The sequence below is a fragment of the Mandrillus leucophaeus genome, unplaced genomic scaffold (assembly GCF_000951045.1).
Source record: "Mandrillus leucophaeus isolate KB7577 unplaced genomic scaffold, Mleu.le_1.0 Scaffold75, whole genome shotgun sequence".
NCBI classification, from domain to species: Eukaryota; Metazoa; Chordata; class Mammalia; order Primates; family Cercopithecidae; genus Mandrillus; species Mandrillus leucophaeus.
Genome location: NW_012108141.1, coordinates 874,906 through 894,264, shown reverse-complemented (window position 1 = coordinate 894,264; position 19,359 = coordinate 874,906). Strand labels below are relative to the sequence as shown.

At 40.5% G+C, this 19,359-nt stretch overlaps 1 protein-coding gene across 2 annotated transcripts in view; it reads right to left on the bottom strand.

Annotated features, from left to right (window-relative positions):
• PARM1 (prostate androgen-regulated mucin-like protein 1) overlaps positions 1-19,359 on the bottom strand; it is a 111,830-nt gene extending 92,471 nt beyond the window's left edge. Inside the window, exons 1-2 of one of the 2 annotated variants that reach the window (XM_011966159.1) lie at positions 19,119-19,359; positions 12,311-12,415 (exon numbers count right to left, since the gene is read on the bottom strand). In XM_011966159.1, the coding sequence (XP_011821549.1) occupies positions 12,311-12,415; positions 19,119-19,161 (148 nt within the window). In that variant the 5' untranslated portion in view covers positions 19,162-19,359. The remainder of the gene's footprint in view (positions 1-12,310; positions 12,416-19,118) is intronic. The other variant, XM_011966160.1, reaches the window with a different exon arrangement.

Below are 19,359 nucleotides of genomic sequence, written 5' to 3'. Positions count from 1 at the left end.
TATAACAATAAGATCAAGAAAATGCATAAACAATATAATTTGCACATTTAGAAGCCTTGGTGAAGAGGGTCAACATTCTCATTGCAGATAGGATTTGAGACCTATTACTTTTCCACTGTCATTGAAACCAGCAGAAATTGCTCTCCCACAGGTGCAGGATTGATTGGTGTTTTCTTAACATGATGCGGCACGATGCTAGAATAGGCCATCAGCATCATAAGTGAAAAGAAAACGAGCAGGTAGAATCACTGAGTGTACAGCAAGATTCAAGCTACACTTTGCTATCTCTATAATTTCAAAACAGCAGTATTTTTTTGTTGGGCATTGTGAGTCAAACACAGGTCAAGTTTACATTGTTAGAAACCTTGCAGTAAGTGCTCAGCAAAGAACACAGGCACACTTTCAAATCCTAGGTGTCATTCTTGGTAAAATTGGAACAGAATAGACATGGCTTAAGAAGGAAGATAAATGTCATCATTTTTACTAGTAAAGACTTAGTGAAGTATCAACGGGCACATGTCAATGAACCTTGCTTCTCCAGTTCAAGTTTTCTGTGCCCTCCTAGAAACACCAAAACCCAACATTGATTAAGTAAAAGAAAAATTGGGTCTATTCCCTAAATTCCTGTCCCTGAACACACCATCTCAAAAGGCTTTTGGTTCTTCCTGGGTAGTTCTTGCTGAAATAGTGAATTTTCTCTTCTCACTAACTTAAGAATAATTTACTGTGGATATCAAGCCTTACAGCTTTAGAAGATTTATTCCATATCTACCCTTAGTTTTTGCTTCAGGTGTCATGTAATATCTTAAGCTGCAGTACATGTCACCTTTGGAGAGGAGGTTGTGAGGTGGCCAGGCCAGCCAAGATAGAGTCTGTAGTCTCCAAATCACTCAGCTTGACTTGCCAACAGAGACAGGCCACTTCACCAGGCGTGACCCACTTCCCTTCCTCTTCCTGGGGTTGGAGCCCAAGCTGGCTCACCTGTTTCCCTCAGTCAGATGTCTCTGGAGAGGCCAGGATGTTCTCAGATGTCAGTGGTGGTGGGGATCGCTTTTCAAACTTTAATGTTTCTTGTCAGTTCTTTCATTCTGGAAGAATTATCATAAAGTACAATCTTCCATGGAAAAGTTTGGTCATCCAAAGCATGTGCCCCAAACCAGATATATGAGCTGGTTGACCTGTTCACCTCTTACATAACCTCAGATTTCCTGATTAAGTCCTTTAATCTTAATTGTTTTAGAAAAAGATTCAAAGCTTCTAAAGCTCTTTACTCCTACCCTCCTGGGCACCAATGTTGGGTCCCAGGCTGTCTTGCCACATTGCTTTAGCAAAACAATGATTTTCCCTGGAATTTTAAAAATATAATGAGGCTGTTCTCTTGCTTTGTAACTTTTTATCTCAGCATGAACTCAGTTCTCATCAAGGAGCTTTGTTTGCAGCATCAGAGCTTTAATTTTTTTTATTCCTTAAATAATAACTCTCATCAATAAAGGCTTTAGACAGCAGACCTCTCATTTTTTCTTAGAATATTTCTCTTGCCTATATAAGCAGAACTATTTAAGTAGTTAAATCTCCTATAAGGGAAATTACATTTTTTTACAGAGGAAGAAATTTCAAATATTGATTTTCACTATGACATATAAGGAAAGCTGTGATTCCAAAAGAACATGAAATAGGTAGCTACAGAGCCAAACAAATGTCCCTGCTTACCTAATAAACATTGTAGTTACTAATCAGAAGAAATGGATGTATATGATTATGGCTCTTCGATATACAGACTATCTTATTTTTGTGGGGAGGGAAAGTGAATTTTAGATGCTCCAGAAAATGTATTAATCTATTGAATATTAATTTTCTCTTAAGAAATTATTTCAATGCTATTTGGTCTCCTTTTAAAGACTTCTAATTACTTTAGTAAGGAATGAAGCAGGTAAGGAAAGAGGAAAACATATATCTCACTCATGAATATATGCATATACACATTTTGCATATGCACACACATAAACACACACTTTTCACATTGGCGAACAGAAAACCACTGTCCTAGAAGGTCACATTTTCTATATTTTTTAGTGAAAGAGTCTTGCAACTTCTTATGTTCCCATATCCAGTAATACTTACACAGAACTGAGAAGATACTTTTAATGGTGTTGGGAAAACTGGCTAGCTATATGTAGAAAACTGAAACTGGACCCCTTCCTTACACCTTACACAAAAATTAACTCAAGATGGATTAAAGACTTAAATGTAAGACCTACAACCATAAAAACCCTAGAAGAAAACCCAGGCAGTACCATTCAGGACATAGGCATGGGCAAAGACTTCATGGCTAAAACACCAAAAGCAATGGCAACAAAAGCCAAAATTGACTAACTGGATCTAATTAAACAAAAGAGCTTCTGCACAGCAAAAGAAATTATCATCAGACTGATCAGGCACCTTACTGAATTGGAGAAAATTTTTGCAATCTATCCATCTGACAAAGGACTAATATCCAGAAACTACAAGGAACTTAAACAAATTTACAAGAAAAAAACAAACAACCCCATTAAAAAGTGGGCAAAGGATATGAACAGATACTGCTCAAAAGAAGACATTTATGTGGCCAACAAACATATGAAAATAAGCTCATCATTACTGGTCATTGGAGAAATGCAAATCAAAACCACAATTAGATACCAACTCATGCCAGTTAGAATGGCGATCATTAAAAAGTCAGGAAACAACAGATGCTGGAGAGGATATGGAAAAACAGGAATGCTTTTACACTGTTGGTGGGAGTGTAAATTAGTTCAACTATTGTGGAAGACAGTGTGGCAATTCCTCAAGGATCTAGAACTAGAAATACCATTTGACCCAGAAAGCCCATTACTGGGTATATAGCCAGAGGATTATAACTTATTCTACTATAAAGACACATGCACATGTATGTTTATTACAGCACTATTCACAATAGCAAAGACTTGGAATCAACCCAAATGCCCATCCATGACAGACTGAATAAAGAAAATGTGGCACATATACACCATGGAATACTATGCAGCCTTAAAAAAGGATGAGTTCATGTCTTTTTGCAGGGACATGGAGGAAGCTGGAAGCCATCATCCTCAGCAAACTAACACCAGAACAGTAAACAAAACACCGCATGTTCTCACTCATAAGTGGGAGTTGAACAATGAGAACACATGGACACAGGCAGGGGAACATCACACATTGGGGCCTGTCAGGGAGTGGGGGACTAGGGGAGGGATAGCATTAGAAGAAATACCTAATGTAGATGACGGGTTGATGGATGCAGCAAACCACCATGGCACATGTATTATAATGCCTTTGCTTTCTCCTTCCTTCCTTCCTTCCTTCCTTCCTTCCTTCCTTCCTTCCTTCCTTCCTTCCTTCCTTCCTTCCACTCCTCCTCCTCCTCCTCCTCCTTCTCCTCCTCCTTATTCCTCTTCTTCTTCCTCTCTCTCTCTCTTTCTCTCTCTCTTTCTTTTTGACAAGGTCTCGCTCTGTCTCCCAGGCTGGCGTGCAGTGGCATGATCTTGGGTCACTGCAACCTCCACTTCCTGGGTTCAAGCAATTCTCCTGCCTCAGCCTCCCGAGTACCTGGGATTACAGGCACCTGCCACCATGCCTGGCTAACTTTTTGTATTTTTAGTAGAGACAGGGTTTCACTATGTTGGCCAGGCTGGTCTCGAACTTCTGACCTTGTGATCCGCCCACCTTAGCCTCCCCAAATGCTGGGATTACAAGCAAGAGCCATGGCGCCTGGCCTATAATGCCCTTTCAAATTCCATTTGCTGACGTGCAATCACAGGAAACCGGCCAGCTGGATCTCCTGGAACCTGTCATCTCTCCCGTGTTTCCTCTGTGTCTTTTTGATGTCCAGTGCATTCACCATGCCTCTCACTGTGCAATTTCTGATCCAAGTGGTGTTGCAGGTTCCAGCCTACTTCCTTCTTCCCTATAAGATGTATTTGTCTTATAGGCCACTCACCCAGGGCCTTCCTTTTCCACACACCAGTACATGGTAATGGATAATAACTTTCAACTACTCTAAGTTAATGTGTTACTTCTCTCAGAGATCATAAAGCCTTTAAATCTTAACTCCCAAGGAAAGGAATGCTGGTGAACAAGCATGAAGAGGCTTTGGAGGTCCTGAAGTCAAGGGACTAACATTTACATGAGATTTTTAGTTAAGTTCTTTCACTAACTAGCTGTGAGACCTTGGAGTCCACATTTTGAGCCTCAGTTTCTGCAGTTCAATTTGACAAGCACAGAGCACTTACCACATATGTGCTCATACCTGGGAGGAAGGGACATGAAGCTGAGACATGATCTCTGTTCTCTAAAAGCTGAAAGACTAGTAGGGCTGACATGTGAAGAACACAGGGAAAAATTTGAGCCTGCAAAATGAAGAGACTTTTGGTTGGCAGAGAATGGAGGACTGTGGCATTCTAGAATGAGGAAATGGCATGAGCAAAGGCAGAGAGGCTTGAAAGTGTCCAGCAGTCTTCTTGGGGAAGACTTTCCAAACAAGAATGACCTCTGCTTCTCTGGCCTTTCACATCATGATAAGAGGCACCTCCCTTGTTTTGTTCCACCTCTAGTTCAGATCCCAAGTCACTTGCTAAACACTGTGGACTTGTTTTGCAAGCAATTAGGGGGTCTAGAGGACTTGTTTCAAAACTTCTTATAATGGAAGAACGTAATCATCTGCAAAGTAGGAGAGAAGAGTATAATGAATCCCCATGTTCCTTTCAGTCAGTTTCAGCAATTATTAACTCACAGTCATTTTTCCTATAATATTCCCACTCCCGTATTATTTTGAAGTAAATCCCAAGCATCATAGCATTTCTTCTATAAACAAAATAGTATGTATCTCTAAAAGACAAGGGTTGTTGAAAACATAAGGGTTATATTATCATATTGAAAATATTAACAATACCTTGATGTTATCATATATCTAGTCAGTGTTCAAATTCACAATTGTCTCATAAATGTCATCATTTATTTTTACAGTTTTGGTTTGATTCAGGATCCAAATAGGTTCATAATTGTGATTGGCTACTACGTCTCTTAAGTCTCCTTCTTGACTATAAATTCCTCCTATCTCTGTCAATCTTTCTCTCAATCTCTTTTTTTTTTCCTTGCAATTTATTTATTGAAGAAACTTGGTTATTTTTCCCATAGAGTTTTCCACAGTCTGGAGTTTGCTGATACCATCCCCACAGTGTGATTTAACATCTTCCCCAGTCCTCTGTATTTCCTGTGACTTTATTGTTGGAAGTAGAAGCTTGATCAGATGTCGGTTTCTTTCAATTTGGCAAGACTGCTTCGTAGGGGATGGTGCATTCCTCCATTAGGAGATGTAGTACCTGAGAGCATCATACTCCATGGTGGTGGCCGTCACTGATGATTAGTACCCAAGCCCACTAACTCAGTAGGTCATACGATATGGTGATATTCTATTTTTGTCATGCCTTCTTCATTTATTAGCTGGAATAATCCTATAGAGAAAATTATCCCATCATCTAATATTTGGTCACTCAATGGTACACTTCATAAAATAAAGGCAGGCTTAGATAAATAAATCAATAAAATACTTGATTTTTTTTTCTAGTCATCTATTATGTATTCAAAATAATGTGTTGCTTATTAGCATTCTCCAATGAAGGTCAATGAATTTTGTATTATTATTGTTTTGTTTTTGGTATTATTGTGAACTTACGAGTTTAAACGTATTTAATGTGTTTCAATCTATTACAATTATAATCATCATCAATGCTCTAATTGTCCCACCTTTGGCCAGTTGGTGCCTCATTAAGTGGTTTTGAGTCCTTCTGACAGGATCCTAGTATTCTTTGAGAATATGTTTACTATCTGGTCTAACAAGATATTCCAGATTCATCTTACGTATTTCCTAACCCAGACCTGGAATTAGCCACTTCTCCAAGGAGCCTTCATTCTTTTTAGCGGAAATAAAATTTACAAACCATAATCTGAGCACCTATAAGATTATCCTCTTTCTTTGAAAAAGAGCAGGCAATTTGGCATGGCCTAAATGAATCCCAAGACTGGCAAGAGACTGTGGGAGGAAAAGGGGTGACCGTTTAGGAGTTACTGATAAGAGATGATAAGGCTCTCAAACAAGGCTGTGGGGATGGGGAAGAGAAGCAGAGTTGGCAAAAATTCTGGAGGCTACATTTATGCAAGAGAATTTAGCAACTGATTTGGTAGTTCAAGCGAATGGGGCAGAGGTGGGTAAAAAGTAGAGACCTGGGTTCAACGTCCAGTCCAGTTCTGTTACTTATCTACTGTGTGATCTGTGGCTCATTACTTGACTTCTGAACCTCAGTGACCTGAACGGCAAAATGGGAATAACCTACTTTCTAGGGTGCTGAGAGGATTAGATGAAGTGGCAGATGAAATGAATGTAGCACAATGTGTGATACCTAGCAAAACTAAAAATTTTAAAATGTGACACTCCCGAATATCTAGTTTTATCTATAATGTGAGAGGTTGGCCTAGATCACCCCTAAAACTTCCAGTCAGTTCTGCTCCGGCTCTCTCCCCAGTCACACCTGTGCTGCTCTCTGATAATGTCATAGAGTATTAATAATGTATCCTCCAGCGTAATTTGCCTACACCACATTTTATCTATTATTTTATTGAAAAGATTATATAACAAATTTAACGTTGCCAAAAGAAAAATAAATTGTATATTCTTCTGAGGGCTGTTTTTCTTTTTTCTTTTTTTTTTTTTTTTTGAGACAGAGTCTCGCTCTGTCACCCAGGCTGGAGTGCAGTGGCAGGATCTCAGCTCACTGCAAGCTCCGCCTCCCGGGTTCACGCCGTTCTCCTGCCTCAGCCTCCCGAGTAGCTGGGACTACAGGCGTCCGCCACCTCGCCCGGCTAGTTTATTTTTGTATTTTCTAGTAGAGATGGGGTTTCACCATGTTAGCCAGGATGGTCTCGATCTCCTGACCTCGTGATCCGCCGGTCTCGGCCTCCCAAAGTGCTGGGATTACAGGCTTGAGCCACCGCGCCCGGCCTGTTTTTCTTTTTTGATATCTGTATTGGCCACTTTCATTTTAGAAGAGCTCAGAATAATGTTTTAAGAAATTGCTCCCATATATGATGAAGAGAGGAGACCTAAAAAACTAACAAAGTATATTAAATACTGATCAGTTAGGACAGAGTCCCTTAAAATACTATGCAAGATGGTTGTCCTGATCAATGACTTACGCAGCATCTGGTTTTAGAAAATGGGATATTTCTTTAAGTCAATTCCTTCCCAGAACCTTCTCTGACCATTACATCAGTGATGCCCGGTAAATATTTTTGAGGTTATTTGCTTCTCTAAAATCTTATTTTTGAGGGCTCCAGCAGAATGAATTTTGAATCAAGATTTTAAACATCAAAATAGCCATCTAGCAGTCACTATAACCACATTAACTGTTGCTAAAGAGGGATTAACAATATTCATAATATCTCTACTTTTAAAATTGTAAAGGGAGTATAAACTGTTTTTTGAAAGTTCAGGGAATGAAAGAGAGAGGGAGAGAAAGTAAAAGTGACCCAAGGTTCACTTATCAGATACCACTGTATCCTTCTAAACCCTTTCTCCACAGGCACACACAATGCACATTTAATTTTGTAGTTTGCTTTTCCAATGTACTGCGAAATATAAAGCTACAATATATTATGTCAATATATTATATTCATTTTTGCATGTCAGTACATCATGGACCATTTCATTATTTTAAGCAATTGCCTAATATTGCCCAGTATGAATGTTGAATTTATGTTGGTTGATCTAACCAGCACATTATTGTTAGACATTTACATTGTTTCTAACTTATTTTTATTAAAAACAGTTCTTAACCCAAACAGGCAAACAAACAGGACTTTGAATCAGGTATGGGTAGGTGACAGATACATTCTTATCTATTTCTGTGTAATGTGGCTTTAAAAAAGCGTTATAAAACAAGAGACAGCTGTTTCTTATGACATTAATTTTTTTTTTAACCAAAATCTTGGCTGTAAATTTCTGAATCTCAAAAACCACACTTTCCTCTTTTCTGTTACCCCTCCAATCTGAAACTCTATTCTCAGTGATGGAACCATTTTCACTTCCTGAGCAGCCACACTTGTCTTTGAGATTGGAGGCATTGAAAGCCTGCCTGCTCTTGCTGATGTGCAATTCTTTTCCTTCTGGTGAGAAATTAGGCCCTGCTTTTCATTTCACTCGGAGAACATGGTGATTCTCATGGGAGAAGAGGTGGGGCCATGGTCACCTGTCCTCTAGCGCCACAAGCACAAGACCAGACACAGCTCCCTGCTGGGCCTCCAGCACAGGTCAGAGCTACTCCCTGGGAACACACCTCTGTTTACAGTCAGGGCTGCTGACATCAAGATGGCTGAGAGCCTGCCCTTCTCAAGAATGGACAAATGGACATATCATGGAACAAGCAAAGCAAATATTTTAAATAAACACAAAGTGTCATCCTCTTCTTTGGTTTGTTTATAGGTTGCTCTTCGAGTTGATATAATCTTAAATTTTACCATGATTACTAAGGCTGCAAGGCAAGCATGTTATTTTTTAAGCTCATATTCTTTTTGTCAGCCAAAAAATAATTAAACATTCTTATTTTGAGTAAGTCAGTGTGTACCATGAGGATCTGTTTCATGATGAAGCTGGGGGATATGCCAAACTTGGGGACTTTAACACCAGCCACATCAAGAGGTGTCAGCCCTGCTGGGTAGATGACAAGTGCTTCCTTCTCCAACCTCGGCTAAGATACAGGTTTTATTTGAGGCAAGACTTCTGCATCCTTTCTATCCATTGCTTAGTATAAAACACAATTCATATTTCAGAATAACCAAAGACGGTAGCACAGGGTCTCTAAGGTCAACAAAGCTCCCATTCTGTTCTTGAGCTTATTAGTGATTAACTTATAACTTTACCACTCATCATCTTAATTTACTTAAATTTCTCAGACTTAACTGGGTAACTTTCAATCGTGCTTCCCTTAGACTCAAATCACTTTTCATCACCAGGTTATTTTTAGTTATTTGGAATTCTCAAAAATGCTCAAATGGTGAAGGTATCTTTATCTTCCCTAGCTGAGCTCAAAGGTGACATTTTCTTAATTGTCCAGGGAGTTTATAAAGTTTCAGCTATTTTTAAATGATGTCTATGGCACCAAATAAAGCTTACATTTTAAGAAGAAGAATTTTGTGTGTGTATAGCTCAAAAATAGCTGATTTTCAAAGTTTAGCTTCTGTAATCCTCAATGAAGACTAAAGGCCTGACTCATTTTTTTTTTAAAGCTTTTTGGAAGCACTAGACATAAGCACCTGATAGTAAGCAAGTTTGCCAGTGTCTCATTTTTGGGTCATTTAAGGCAAAATCTGAATTAAGTCTTCATTTTGCCAGCCCTCAGAAATGTATTTTAATCATCCAATTCAACAAATAGATTTTTAGTATCCTCATGTGCCCACACAGTGTTCTAACACAGTGGGATACCATAGCAAACAAGAGGGACAAAAATCTCTGTCCTCCTAGAGCTATGTTTTAGTGAGGCATAAGGAGGGATGGAGGGAGATAGACTTTAAAGAAAAAGTAGAGGCAAGAGTCAGATAAGGGGCACCAGGAATATGGTGTTGGCAAGTGGAACAGACTACAATTTTAAGAGGTCGGTCAGGGTTAAGTCTCATTGAGAAGGTGACATTTGACAAAAGTTTTAAGGAAGTGAGGGAATTAGTCATGTGGGTATCTGGAGAAAGTACATTCCAGACAGAGGACTTGGCTACTATGTGCTACTAGGTAGTCCTGTGGCTGGTGCAGAGTGAGCAAAGAAGAGTGTAGAAGATCCGATTCAAGAACCAACGAAGCCCCAGCTCATGGAGGTCTTGATGGTCACTCTAAGGGTTTTGGCTTTTACTCTAAAAACAATAAGGAGCCATTACAGGACTCTGAACAGAGCAGTGACTGACATAGTTCCAATGAATTCGCTGTTGCTATGCTATGCAGAAAACAAACCTGAGAGGGGAGGGGTGAAAGCAAGTAGATCTGAGAGGAGGCCACTGCAGTGCTCTTAGAGAAAGATAGTAGTAGCTTGAACCAGAGTGGGAGAAACTGAGGTGGCAAAACGTGGTTGGACTCTGTACATATTTTAAAACAAGAGCAGACAGACTTTCTTGAAGGTTGGGATGAGGAGTGTTGAGAGAAAAAGAGGACTCAAGGATGACTCATGATTTTCAGTCTGAGCAGCTAGAAAGGTGGCATTTCCATTCACTGATATGGAGAAGGCTTTAGGTAAGCCCCTTAGGGGAAGAAAGTCTAGGAGCTCAGTTTTGGACATGTTGAGTTTGAGATGACTATTAGATATTCAACTACTGATTTCCTTTTGACTAAGTCAAAAATTATCATCCTCAAAGAATGTAAATTCCCTGAGGGCAGTTTTGTCTTTGTTCATTAATGTATATCCAGAGCCTTGGACAGGGTTTAGCACATGTCGATTCTCAACTAAAAGTAAACTGAATGAAAATTTATAAAGCACACACTATGTTTCTTGCTCTGTTCTACATGCTGGGGATACAACAGTGGAAAAAAACCCCACCATCATTTCTGTTCTCATGCACTTTACAATCTCGTAGTGGGAGACAGAGAAAGCAAATGAAGTAAAATAAAATAAATCCTTTTCCTGTTGGTGTACGTACTTGATGGAGACTGGTTGAATGTCTACTCCCATGGCACTCTATGTCTATTGTCATAACCCTACAAGGAAGGAAACAGAGCACAGAGTTGGCATTGCTTGCTGGTCTATCTTACTCTAAAGCCTCTGTTACCACACCATATTGCTTCTCATATAAAATAACACAAATCCCTTCATCACCTGATAAATATCAGGGCTATGTTTCTCTTCGTATGAGCATCTAAAGGAGAGTCTTCTCATAATCAGTTTGTTTTTGAAGAGCAGTTCTAGGAAGGATGCCTGGAAGTAGGCAACCCTAGACCACTTTGCCCTCCTTAACTGAGTCAAACCATGTAGCTGCTTTCATCTTTACACCACAGGGCATTTTCTTATTCTTCACTCCCTTTCATGATGCCAAAGTTACCTTAATTACCCACCATAAAGTCTAACACATCATTTCATCTGAAAGGCTCACTTTGTAACTTTTCACAGAACTAAGGAGGCATACTAAAACAAATATTATATTCATATAAATTTGAAGAGGTATCCCTTATTCCTTTAAAAATGAAATCAAATGAATTTTTCATATCTAGAAGTAGCATCTAGTGTTGGTTTGAGACTTAGTACTCCAAAATAATTTTAATCCTCCTCCTCCCCTGATTCAGCCATTTGATGTTTTCTTGGTCTCATGAAACATTATGCCCCCAGCTTCTCCTCCGTAATCTGTGCAGAAATTCTGAAACAGCCACTGCCCCTTCCTACTGCACATTTCTTACCATGTTTCTGCATGTAATTTGATATCACACTTCCTGCCCCCAGCAACATTTCCTATCATGTAAATGATGAATATTTTTTCTTCTGGTCTGACCTATCTGACTAGGTCTCCAAAAAGGAGACTATCTGGGCTCTCCTCCTGAACGTCATTTCCATCAACATTGTAATTTTTAAGATAAAACCTCCAGGGTTCCCCACTAGTTGAATGTGGTAAAAGTGTATGTCTTGATGTTGCCTTTCAGGCAGCAATGCTCATTAATAGCAAGAATTCCCATGATCAGTAGAGTTTGTGATCTACCAATAACTTGCCTCTTTTCAAGGCCAAGAAAGACATCTTCAATCCACCAGATTTTCTTTAGGACCCTCTGATGAACAAGTGGCAGTGAGGTCACCTCATGTTATAATTCTGAGATACACTGAAATCCTTTCCTAATATGACACATTACATTAACTTAATAGAATGACTGGGATCTTAAACATCGTCCTAAATACATATAGTCAGTACATTGTAACTAACATACTAAATAAACAGACCGCCTTTAACCTTTACAATAATTGTTACTGTTCTTCCTGAAGAATCCAATTACAGTACAAAGCAAGAGTCCTACAGTATGGAGTGTTCTAACAATCAAATAATGGTCAACACTAGTTATGGTATCTATCTGCTGTCTATCTGTGGGATCATGCTATGGCTTCAATATTTGCATTCTGAAAAAATTCATATGTTGAAATCCTAGTCTCCAAGGTAAAGATGGTATTAGGAGGTGGAGACTTTAGGAAGTGATTAGACCATGAGGGTGGTGCCTTATAAAAGAGGCCCCAGAGGGGTGCCTTACCCCTTCCACCACATGAGGAGGACACAGCTAATGAACCAGAAAGATAGCCCCCTCCAGACACAGAACCTGCAGATGCCCTGATCTTGGACTTCCCAGTCTCTAGAACTGTAAGAAATAAATATTGTTTATAAGCCTCCCTGTTTATGGTGTTTTGTTATAGTGGCCTGGACGAACTAAGACAGATCACAAAAGCTTTTCCAACAAAACTAAAACCATGTCATAAAGGATAGAGGACCAATAACTATCCATTATGGATACAATAGTGGGTGAATGAACTCTGTAAGTAATGAAGTTATGCTTGTATACTACCCCTGGTAAAAATATCACAACATAAAAGGTAACGTGTATTTTGTTAACTTCGTATTAGGAAATATAAGGTGTTCTAACCTCTGGGAAGTCTGAATGGTAGCTCCAAGTTTATAACCATGGCCAAAACAACAACAACAAAAAAACAAATAAACAAAACCCTCTGTCATCTAATTCCTTTCATGTTCAACACCTGCACTGAAGTTCCCAGGTCCTTATTTCCTTGTTCATTGAAAGGAAAATCAAATGTTGGAATTTGAAATGTAAGTGGAAGATGTTATCATCAAAGGTGTATTCTACCACTCACCTTATTTTGTATTGAATAGACATGTTTTCTAAATATCACACCTGGTAATTTATCTTAATATTTTTTCCACTTAACAGTAAGGTATTCACAGATTTTTGCCTTAGGTATAAAAGGTACAAATATCCACCACAGTTCAGTTGATCAAAGGATTTTTTTAAACATCTGTCTTAAAATTGTATCTAATATGTTGCTTCAGGCTCTATATAGCCACAGCTTCCAAGTGATACCAATAGACTTACCCAGCAGGGATTATGTAAACCTTATATAATTAATATTTGTGAGATTTCTTAAGATCCTGGCACAAAAGACAGCACTGAAATTCAAAGTTTTCAGTTTTAATCATAACTTTCCTTTTAAATTAAATGCCAGTTAGAGTCCGGAAGGCTTCGAGTCCCAGCCCCTATAGCAAGACCATTGCTACCATTAAAAATATACTTTTTTATATAAAGGAAGAGTCAAAAGGGGTTAAAGTCATTTAGGGAGGCCATATAAATCCAATCAATGTTCAGAAATACACAGTTAATGGATATATAATCAGAATCAAAATATCTCATTGGTGTGAGTGCTGCCTCGAAATCCTAATCCATATAGTTGCTAACCCAGAGAGCTGCTCTTAAATCTCCATGTTTTCCCATGAACAGATTATTTCTAATGAAATGGTGCAGGGTAACTCAAGCCCCATGAGGTAGGCTTCAAAATAAAGCTAATCCTGTATCAAAGTCTCTGCATAAATGAACTGCAGATGAAAGGCCAAAAGTATGGTTGGCAGTTAAAACACAAGACAAATAGTTAAATTTGAATTTAAGATAAACAACAAAGAAAGATTTGGTCTAAGTACGTCCCAAATATTGCATGGAACGTACTTAGAATTCACTGTTCATTTTACATTCAAATTTGACTGGACAACCTTTGTTTTTTATTTGCTAAATTCAGCAATACTAGCTGAATTAAGACTATTTTCAATTGACATTATACCATCCTGTACCAATGAAAAGCACAGATGAGATGAATTCTATAACTGTCTATTTCATTTTAATGATTTCTATTACTTACCCAATGGCAAAGTTCCCAACATCTATAAGCCATGTTAAAATAGGTGAAAGAAATTGGTTATGCTGGTGCAAAGGGTTGTGAGGAACATTTAAAGATTCACACAGCAGAAAATACAATGTTACATCAACCCTGTCATTTAAATAATTTAAGCTGTAACTAAAAAAATAAATGTCATGAACTACATACACAAATCAGTCTTACTGAATAGTTGCCCGGCTTGCACATTAACTAGATGACAACCTATTAGCTCTGTATGTCTAAGTAAAAAGCAAACATTGGATAAAGCAGACATTCACTATCTGCCCACCTCTTCTCAGAATTACCACTGTCTTCTACATAAACCATGAATTTTTCCAAGAAACTGCTTCACTTGATATCTTATGAACAAGACAAATAAGTTTGATTTCTAAACTAATGTGCCCAATTTTAGTGATAGATACTTCTTTTGGAAGCAAACAGTCTTAACTGCTATTGCAGGATTCCTTCATTTAGATTTAAGACAGTCAAATTCGTTTTGAAAACACTTAAAAAATGTTGTTGTCCATTGCTTCCGGTGGGGTGCTATAACCCCCTTAGGGTAAATTACTGCTTAAGAAAGTCTGCTTAAACAGTATAATATTTGGCCAATGTTTTTCTCATAAAAACCCAAGCACAATTAGACTGGGGTCAAATGCTGAAGTTAAATTAGAGATGCGGAAATTATTGATGATTGCCATTGTTTTGGAGCATTCGGACAAAATGACCTGTCTTTTCCTAAGTTGTTAATCTGAATTATCTCAAGTTTGTAGCTCTGGGGAACTGACCTTTGAGGTTTAGCTGAGTTCAGTTTTTGAAACACACCAGTTTGCAAAAGTTTCTATGGAAGAAATAAAAGTCCTTGATGAGACTTTACATCTATTTGTTACTGAGAATTTTTTGGACTCTTGTGCTAAATCTGAGTTGGCACATTATTAACCTTTTCAAATTAGGCATTTAGTAGGCTCAGCTGAATATTTTCTTAATTTGCACATTGGTTTGCTGGAACAGCTGGCACTGCACTGGAATATTAGTTGAGATCTTTGATTTACATAGTCCAAGTACAAACATATAAACTCTGCTTTTGGAGAGAATGACCTAATTAGTGCAGAATATAGTACACTTCATTAATAAGAATAATAGCAACAACAACAGCTAACACGTATTGAGCATTTGCTATGTCTCCAGCACTGTATACCTATAGGTATATTCAGTTATTGAACACTTTCAATAACTCCAATTTTTTATTCTCCAAATTTTGTAGATAAGAAAATGCAGAGTGGTTAATGTACTTGCCCTCAATCACACAATTAGTAAGTAGTAAAGCTTAGATTTTTACCTAGGCAATCTAGCTGCAGAATCTACGCACCTACCATCTTGAAACACTACCTCTGTAAATGCATCAGTTAACAACAAAGAGAACAAAGAGTGTTCATGCGCCTTCTCAGGTCAGTTTTCATGTGAAGGAAATGTCACATCTTTGACTGTGACCAAGGATTTCAGGGGTATAGGAGTTTCTCAGGCTAAGGAATGCAAGTGACTCTTCACAACCACCCCCAAGAAACCATAATCAACCTTCCTGTTCCTTTAAATGTGTGCACAATTTTGTGCATTTTAATATATGTGTGATAAGGCTACTAAGCTGACATATATCAAGTACAGAGTCATAAATCTGCAGGGTGAAGTCAGTCTTCCTTCAAGGATAAGGACATTCTAGGTGTTAGTTACCTGGAGAAGAGGTACCTACCAGAACCAGAACACAAATAGGATCCCTAGCTGTGTGGCAGACTGGGAATCTAGCTCTCTGGTGATCTACGTCTTAATCACCAAGGGACCAATATGTCTGCGCAGGGTGGCTGGGTAATGGGGGGAAGGTCCTGAGAGGAGACAGGGGCAAACAGAGCAGATCCAGTGCAGGAGAAATAGGACCAAGAAGTTTGTGCCTCTCTTACCTAGTGTCTTTCCTTTTTGTCCTTCTTGAGTATTCAGAAAATGCCTTTGAAAGTTCTAATATATCTCATACTTCACTGAGGGAGTTTTTAAATAAATAGGGCCATGAAAAACTTGAATGCAACAACCATGGTGGCAAGAACAAAGGAAGAGATTCCAGACGGGGAGCAGGAGAGGGATAAAGGTGGAAGCTACCAGGGGCCTGCCATTCTCGTTCCCTTCTTGGTTTTGGGGACAAACGCTGGAGGCTCTGGTTTGTATTTTAATCTGGAATCAGTACTGCAATATGCCTTATACTGGCATAAGAAGTGTTTGATAATGGTTTATACAATAGACATGCTAGTTTTCTACTATAATCAACCTTGAGAGAACTGAAGACCATCTAAGATTTCTCTCTCCTTTTAGAAATACAAATGAGGCTGGGCACAGTGGTTCACATCTGTAATCTCCGTACTTTGGGAGACCAAGGTGAGAGGATCACTTACGTTCAGGAGATCAAGACCAACCTGGGCAACATAGGAATACCCCTCATATCTACCAAAAAATAAAAATAAAAAAAAAAGCTGTTTATGGTGGTGTGAACCTGTAGTCCCAGCTACTCGGAAACTTGAGGTGAGAGGATGGGGAGGCCGAGGTTGCAGTGGAGCTGGAAACGTGCCATTGCACTCCAGTCTGGGTGACAGAGCTAGGCCCTTTCTCCATAAATATATAAATATGTTTATATATACCCGAGTGAATAAATGTGGAGATCTACCCTTGCTGGCTTGTTGACAATGTACACATATTTGCAAGTGTCCACTATATGTGCTGGAGGAAATATTATGTATATTTTGAGAGGATTTGTTGAGCCAAAAAATAAGCCCCTGTGTAACGCTTTTCCTGGCTCAAGAAAGTATCACCTTAAGAATTTTACAGAAATATTTTTGAAGCCTATAGCTAGAAGGGGAAAAAGAGAAGGAATAAGGCCTGGTGAAAGTAACTAGAGGTTTGCTAGGGAGTTCTGGGATAAGCCCCCAAAACACATGTGCCACTTTCACTTCAAGAGTCCTCATCTCGTTCTTCTTTACCAACACGTCTATTTTTTTCTTTAAAAACTATATTTTACATTTTGAAAACACCTTAAAATTAAGGTGCAAAGAATCTCATGAGGTATTTATGCCAATTTTCATATTTTTTTCATGAAATTTATTGCAAAGTCGCTCTAACAACAAACTGATGTCTTAAAGAGATTCCTTCAGAGGCACAAACTTCAGCGGGAATGCAGCGTCCATTAGCTTCATCATTGTCCGCTTGGGATATGCACATCGAAACATAACTAGGGAAATGAGGCAGTATGTCTTCCTGAGTCTTGAGCCTCACAGCTGGAAGGCTGTGACCATCTGGAATCTGATCCTAATTACTGCATGGGGGTAGGTTTGGTGCTCAGCCGGTCCCTGGCCCACCAGTCTCCTCACTCTGGTGGTGGGTCAAGGGTGATATTCCTCCCGCAATAGCGGAGTTAAACTAAAAAAAAAAAAAAAAAAAAAAAAAAAAAAAGCGTCTTGGGGGTGGGGGTGGGGAAGCTACAATACATTGCTTGTTCGAGTTAATCCCGGTTTTGACGACTGCCAGAGCTGTTCAATAAAGGAAATGATTAAATAAATAAGACAAACCACTAAATCAAATTAGCAAACGAACCCCTCTACTGACTCACTCAAGGGTTTCTGAACCTCAAGAAAAGATTTTTCAGTGAGGAGAAGTAAAGGTACCTTCCGTGTCATTACGTAAGCATCTCCTGCTTTGAGGATTACGGGAATTACCACCGGCATTCAGCCAGGAGCTCCGCTGCCTATTACACCTGCCTGACCCAGGCTCTCTGAGCCCAGCCCGAGGGTGGGCAGCCAAAGCCCAGCGGTTCGGGAACTGTCCGCGGACGCGTTTCCAAACCGTGCCGAGATACCAGCGCGAAAGAGGTTTTCTCAGACGGACGTTCAGTAAGTAGAGAAAATACGCTATAGTTTCAAATTGGGAAACTTTTCCTTATAACTGCATTACCCATTGTGAGCTACCAGGAAACCTCTAACTTGTTTTCAAGGCATTGCGACGACCCGTGTCCACAATTGCAGGAACCCGACGAACTCAGAGGGAGGAAATACAGACTCAAGCATGAGTAGAATCGGTTTGCGCTATGTGACTTTGGTTCACATTTAACTGAAAATGCCAGTGGCCGCGCAGTCGGGCTACCTTTTCCACCAGCACCATATCCACAGCCAGTTGTCCCTTTGCGGGAGACATTTTCTGGAAAAAATGAGTACCTGAACTCCAGATTCAAAGCGTCTTTCTGAATCTCTCCCCGGTCCCCGCCAAGCCGAGCTCAGTCGTCTGGCTCCCCTTTTCCCCATCCCCGCTGCCAGAGGTCGCCGCCGTCTGTGGTCTCGAAACCCGAGAGTGGCTCCTAGGAAGCCTTTCAGAGGTGGTGCAGGGGGAGGGGAGAGGATGCTAGTTTAGCTAAGTTAATAGCTTCTTCCATGAGATACGTTTTTGGGGAGCTCTGGGGCAGAAGGTAGCCTTGCAACCCCCAGTGACGACTGCGAGCCTGACCAAGGCCGGGCCGCTGCTGTTAGTGCCACATCATCCTAAGCGTAACTAGGAATGGACGCCGGAGATCAGAGACCGCCAAGACTCCAGAAAGCAAACCTGCCCCGCCAGGCGCGCAGCCGCTCCTGAAGCCTTCCCAGATGCGAACCTCCCACTCCCACTTCCCCGGTTTTTTCATCCCTTCCAGTGCCGAACCGCAACAAGAAGTCTGGTCCCGTACTCTGGCAGAGTGCGCTCCGAAACCCTGGTGAAGAAAGAGAAGCCTTGAGGCGCAGTCCGTGTTGCCCACCCTGGGCTCGAACGTGTAGCTCAGCCAGCCACCTGTTCCACAAAGATGGAGTTTGAGCGGGTGCGGGCGCGGGCTGCGGCAGCAAGGACCCCATCGTCCCCTCCCTCTGCACGGTTCGGGACGGCCAAAGGCGCACATCACCTCAAATCTAAGTGCGCACACACCTGCGCACTCAACCCGGAGACTCGCACCACTCGAGGCGCCGGCGCGCGGCGACTAGCTGCCGGGTCTCCTAGCTTCAGCCCCGACCCCGCGCTCGCCACTGGGGCCCACCCCGCGACCTGCCCTTCCGGGAGGATGGCGCCAATTACCTGACGTTAAGATGCAAAGAGCGAAGAGAGTCTTGCAGACCATGGTAGCCTGGTGTTTGGTGCCAAGCCCGGAGCGGGCGGCAGGGAGTTTGCGGACTGACAGAGCGCACTGGGCGCCGGTAGTGACTCTTCTGCCGGGTGGGCTGCGGTGGGAGCCGGGAGGCGCGCACAGCTCCAGTGGAAGGCGCGAGGCAGACGAGGCGAACGCAGCCCAGCTCCGTCAGCTGCGTGCCCTCCAGTG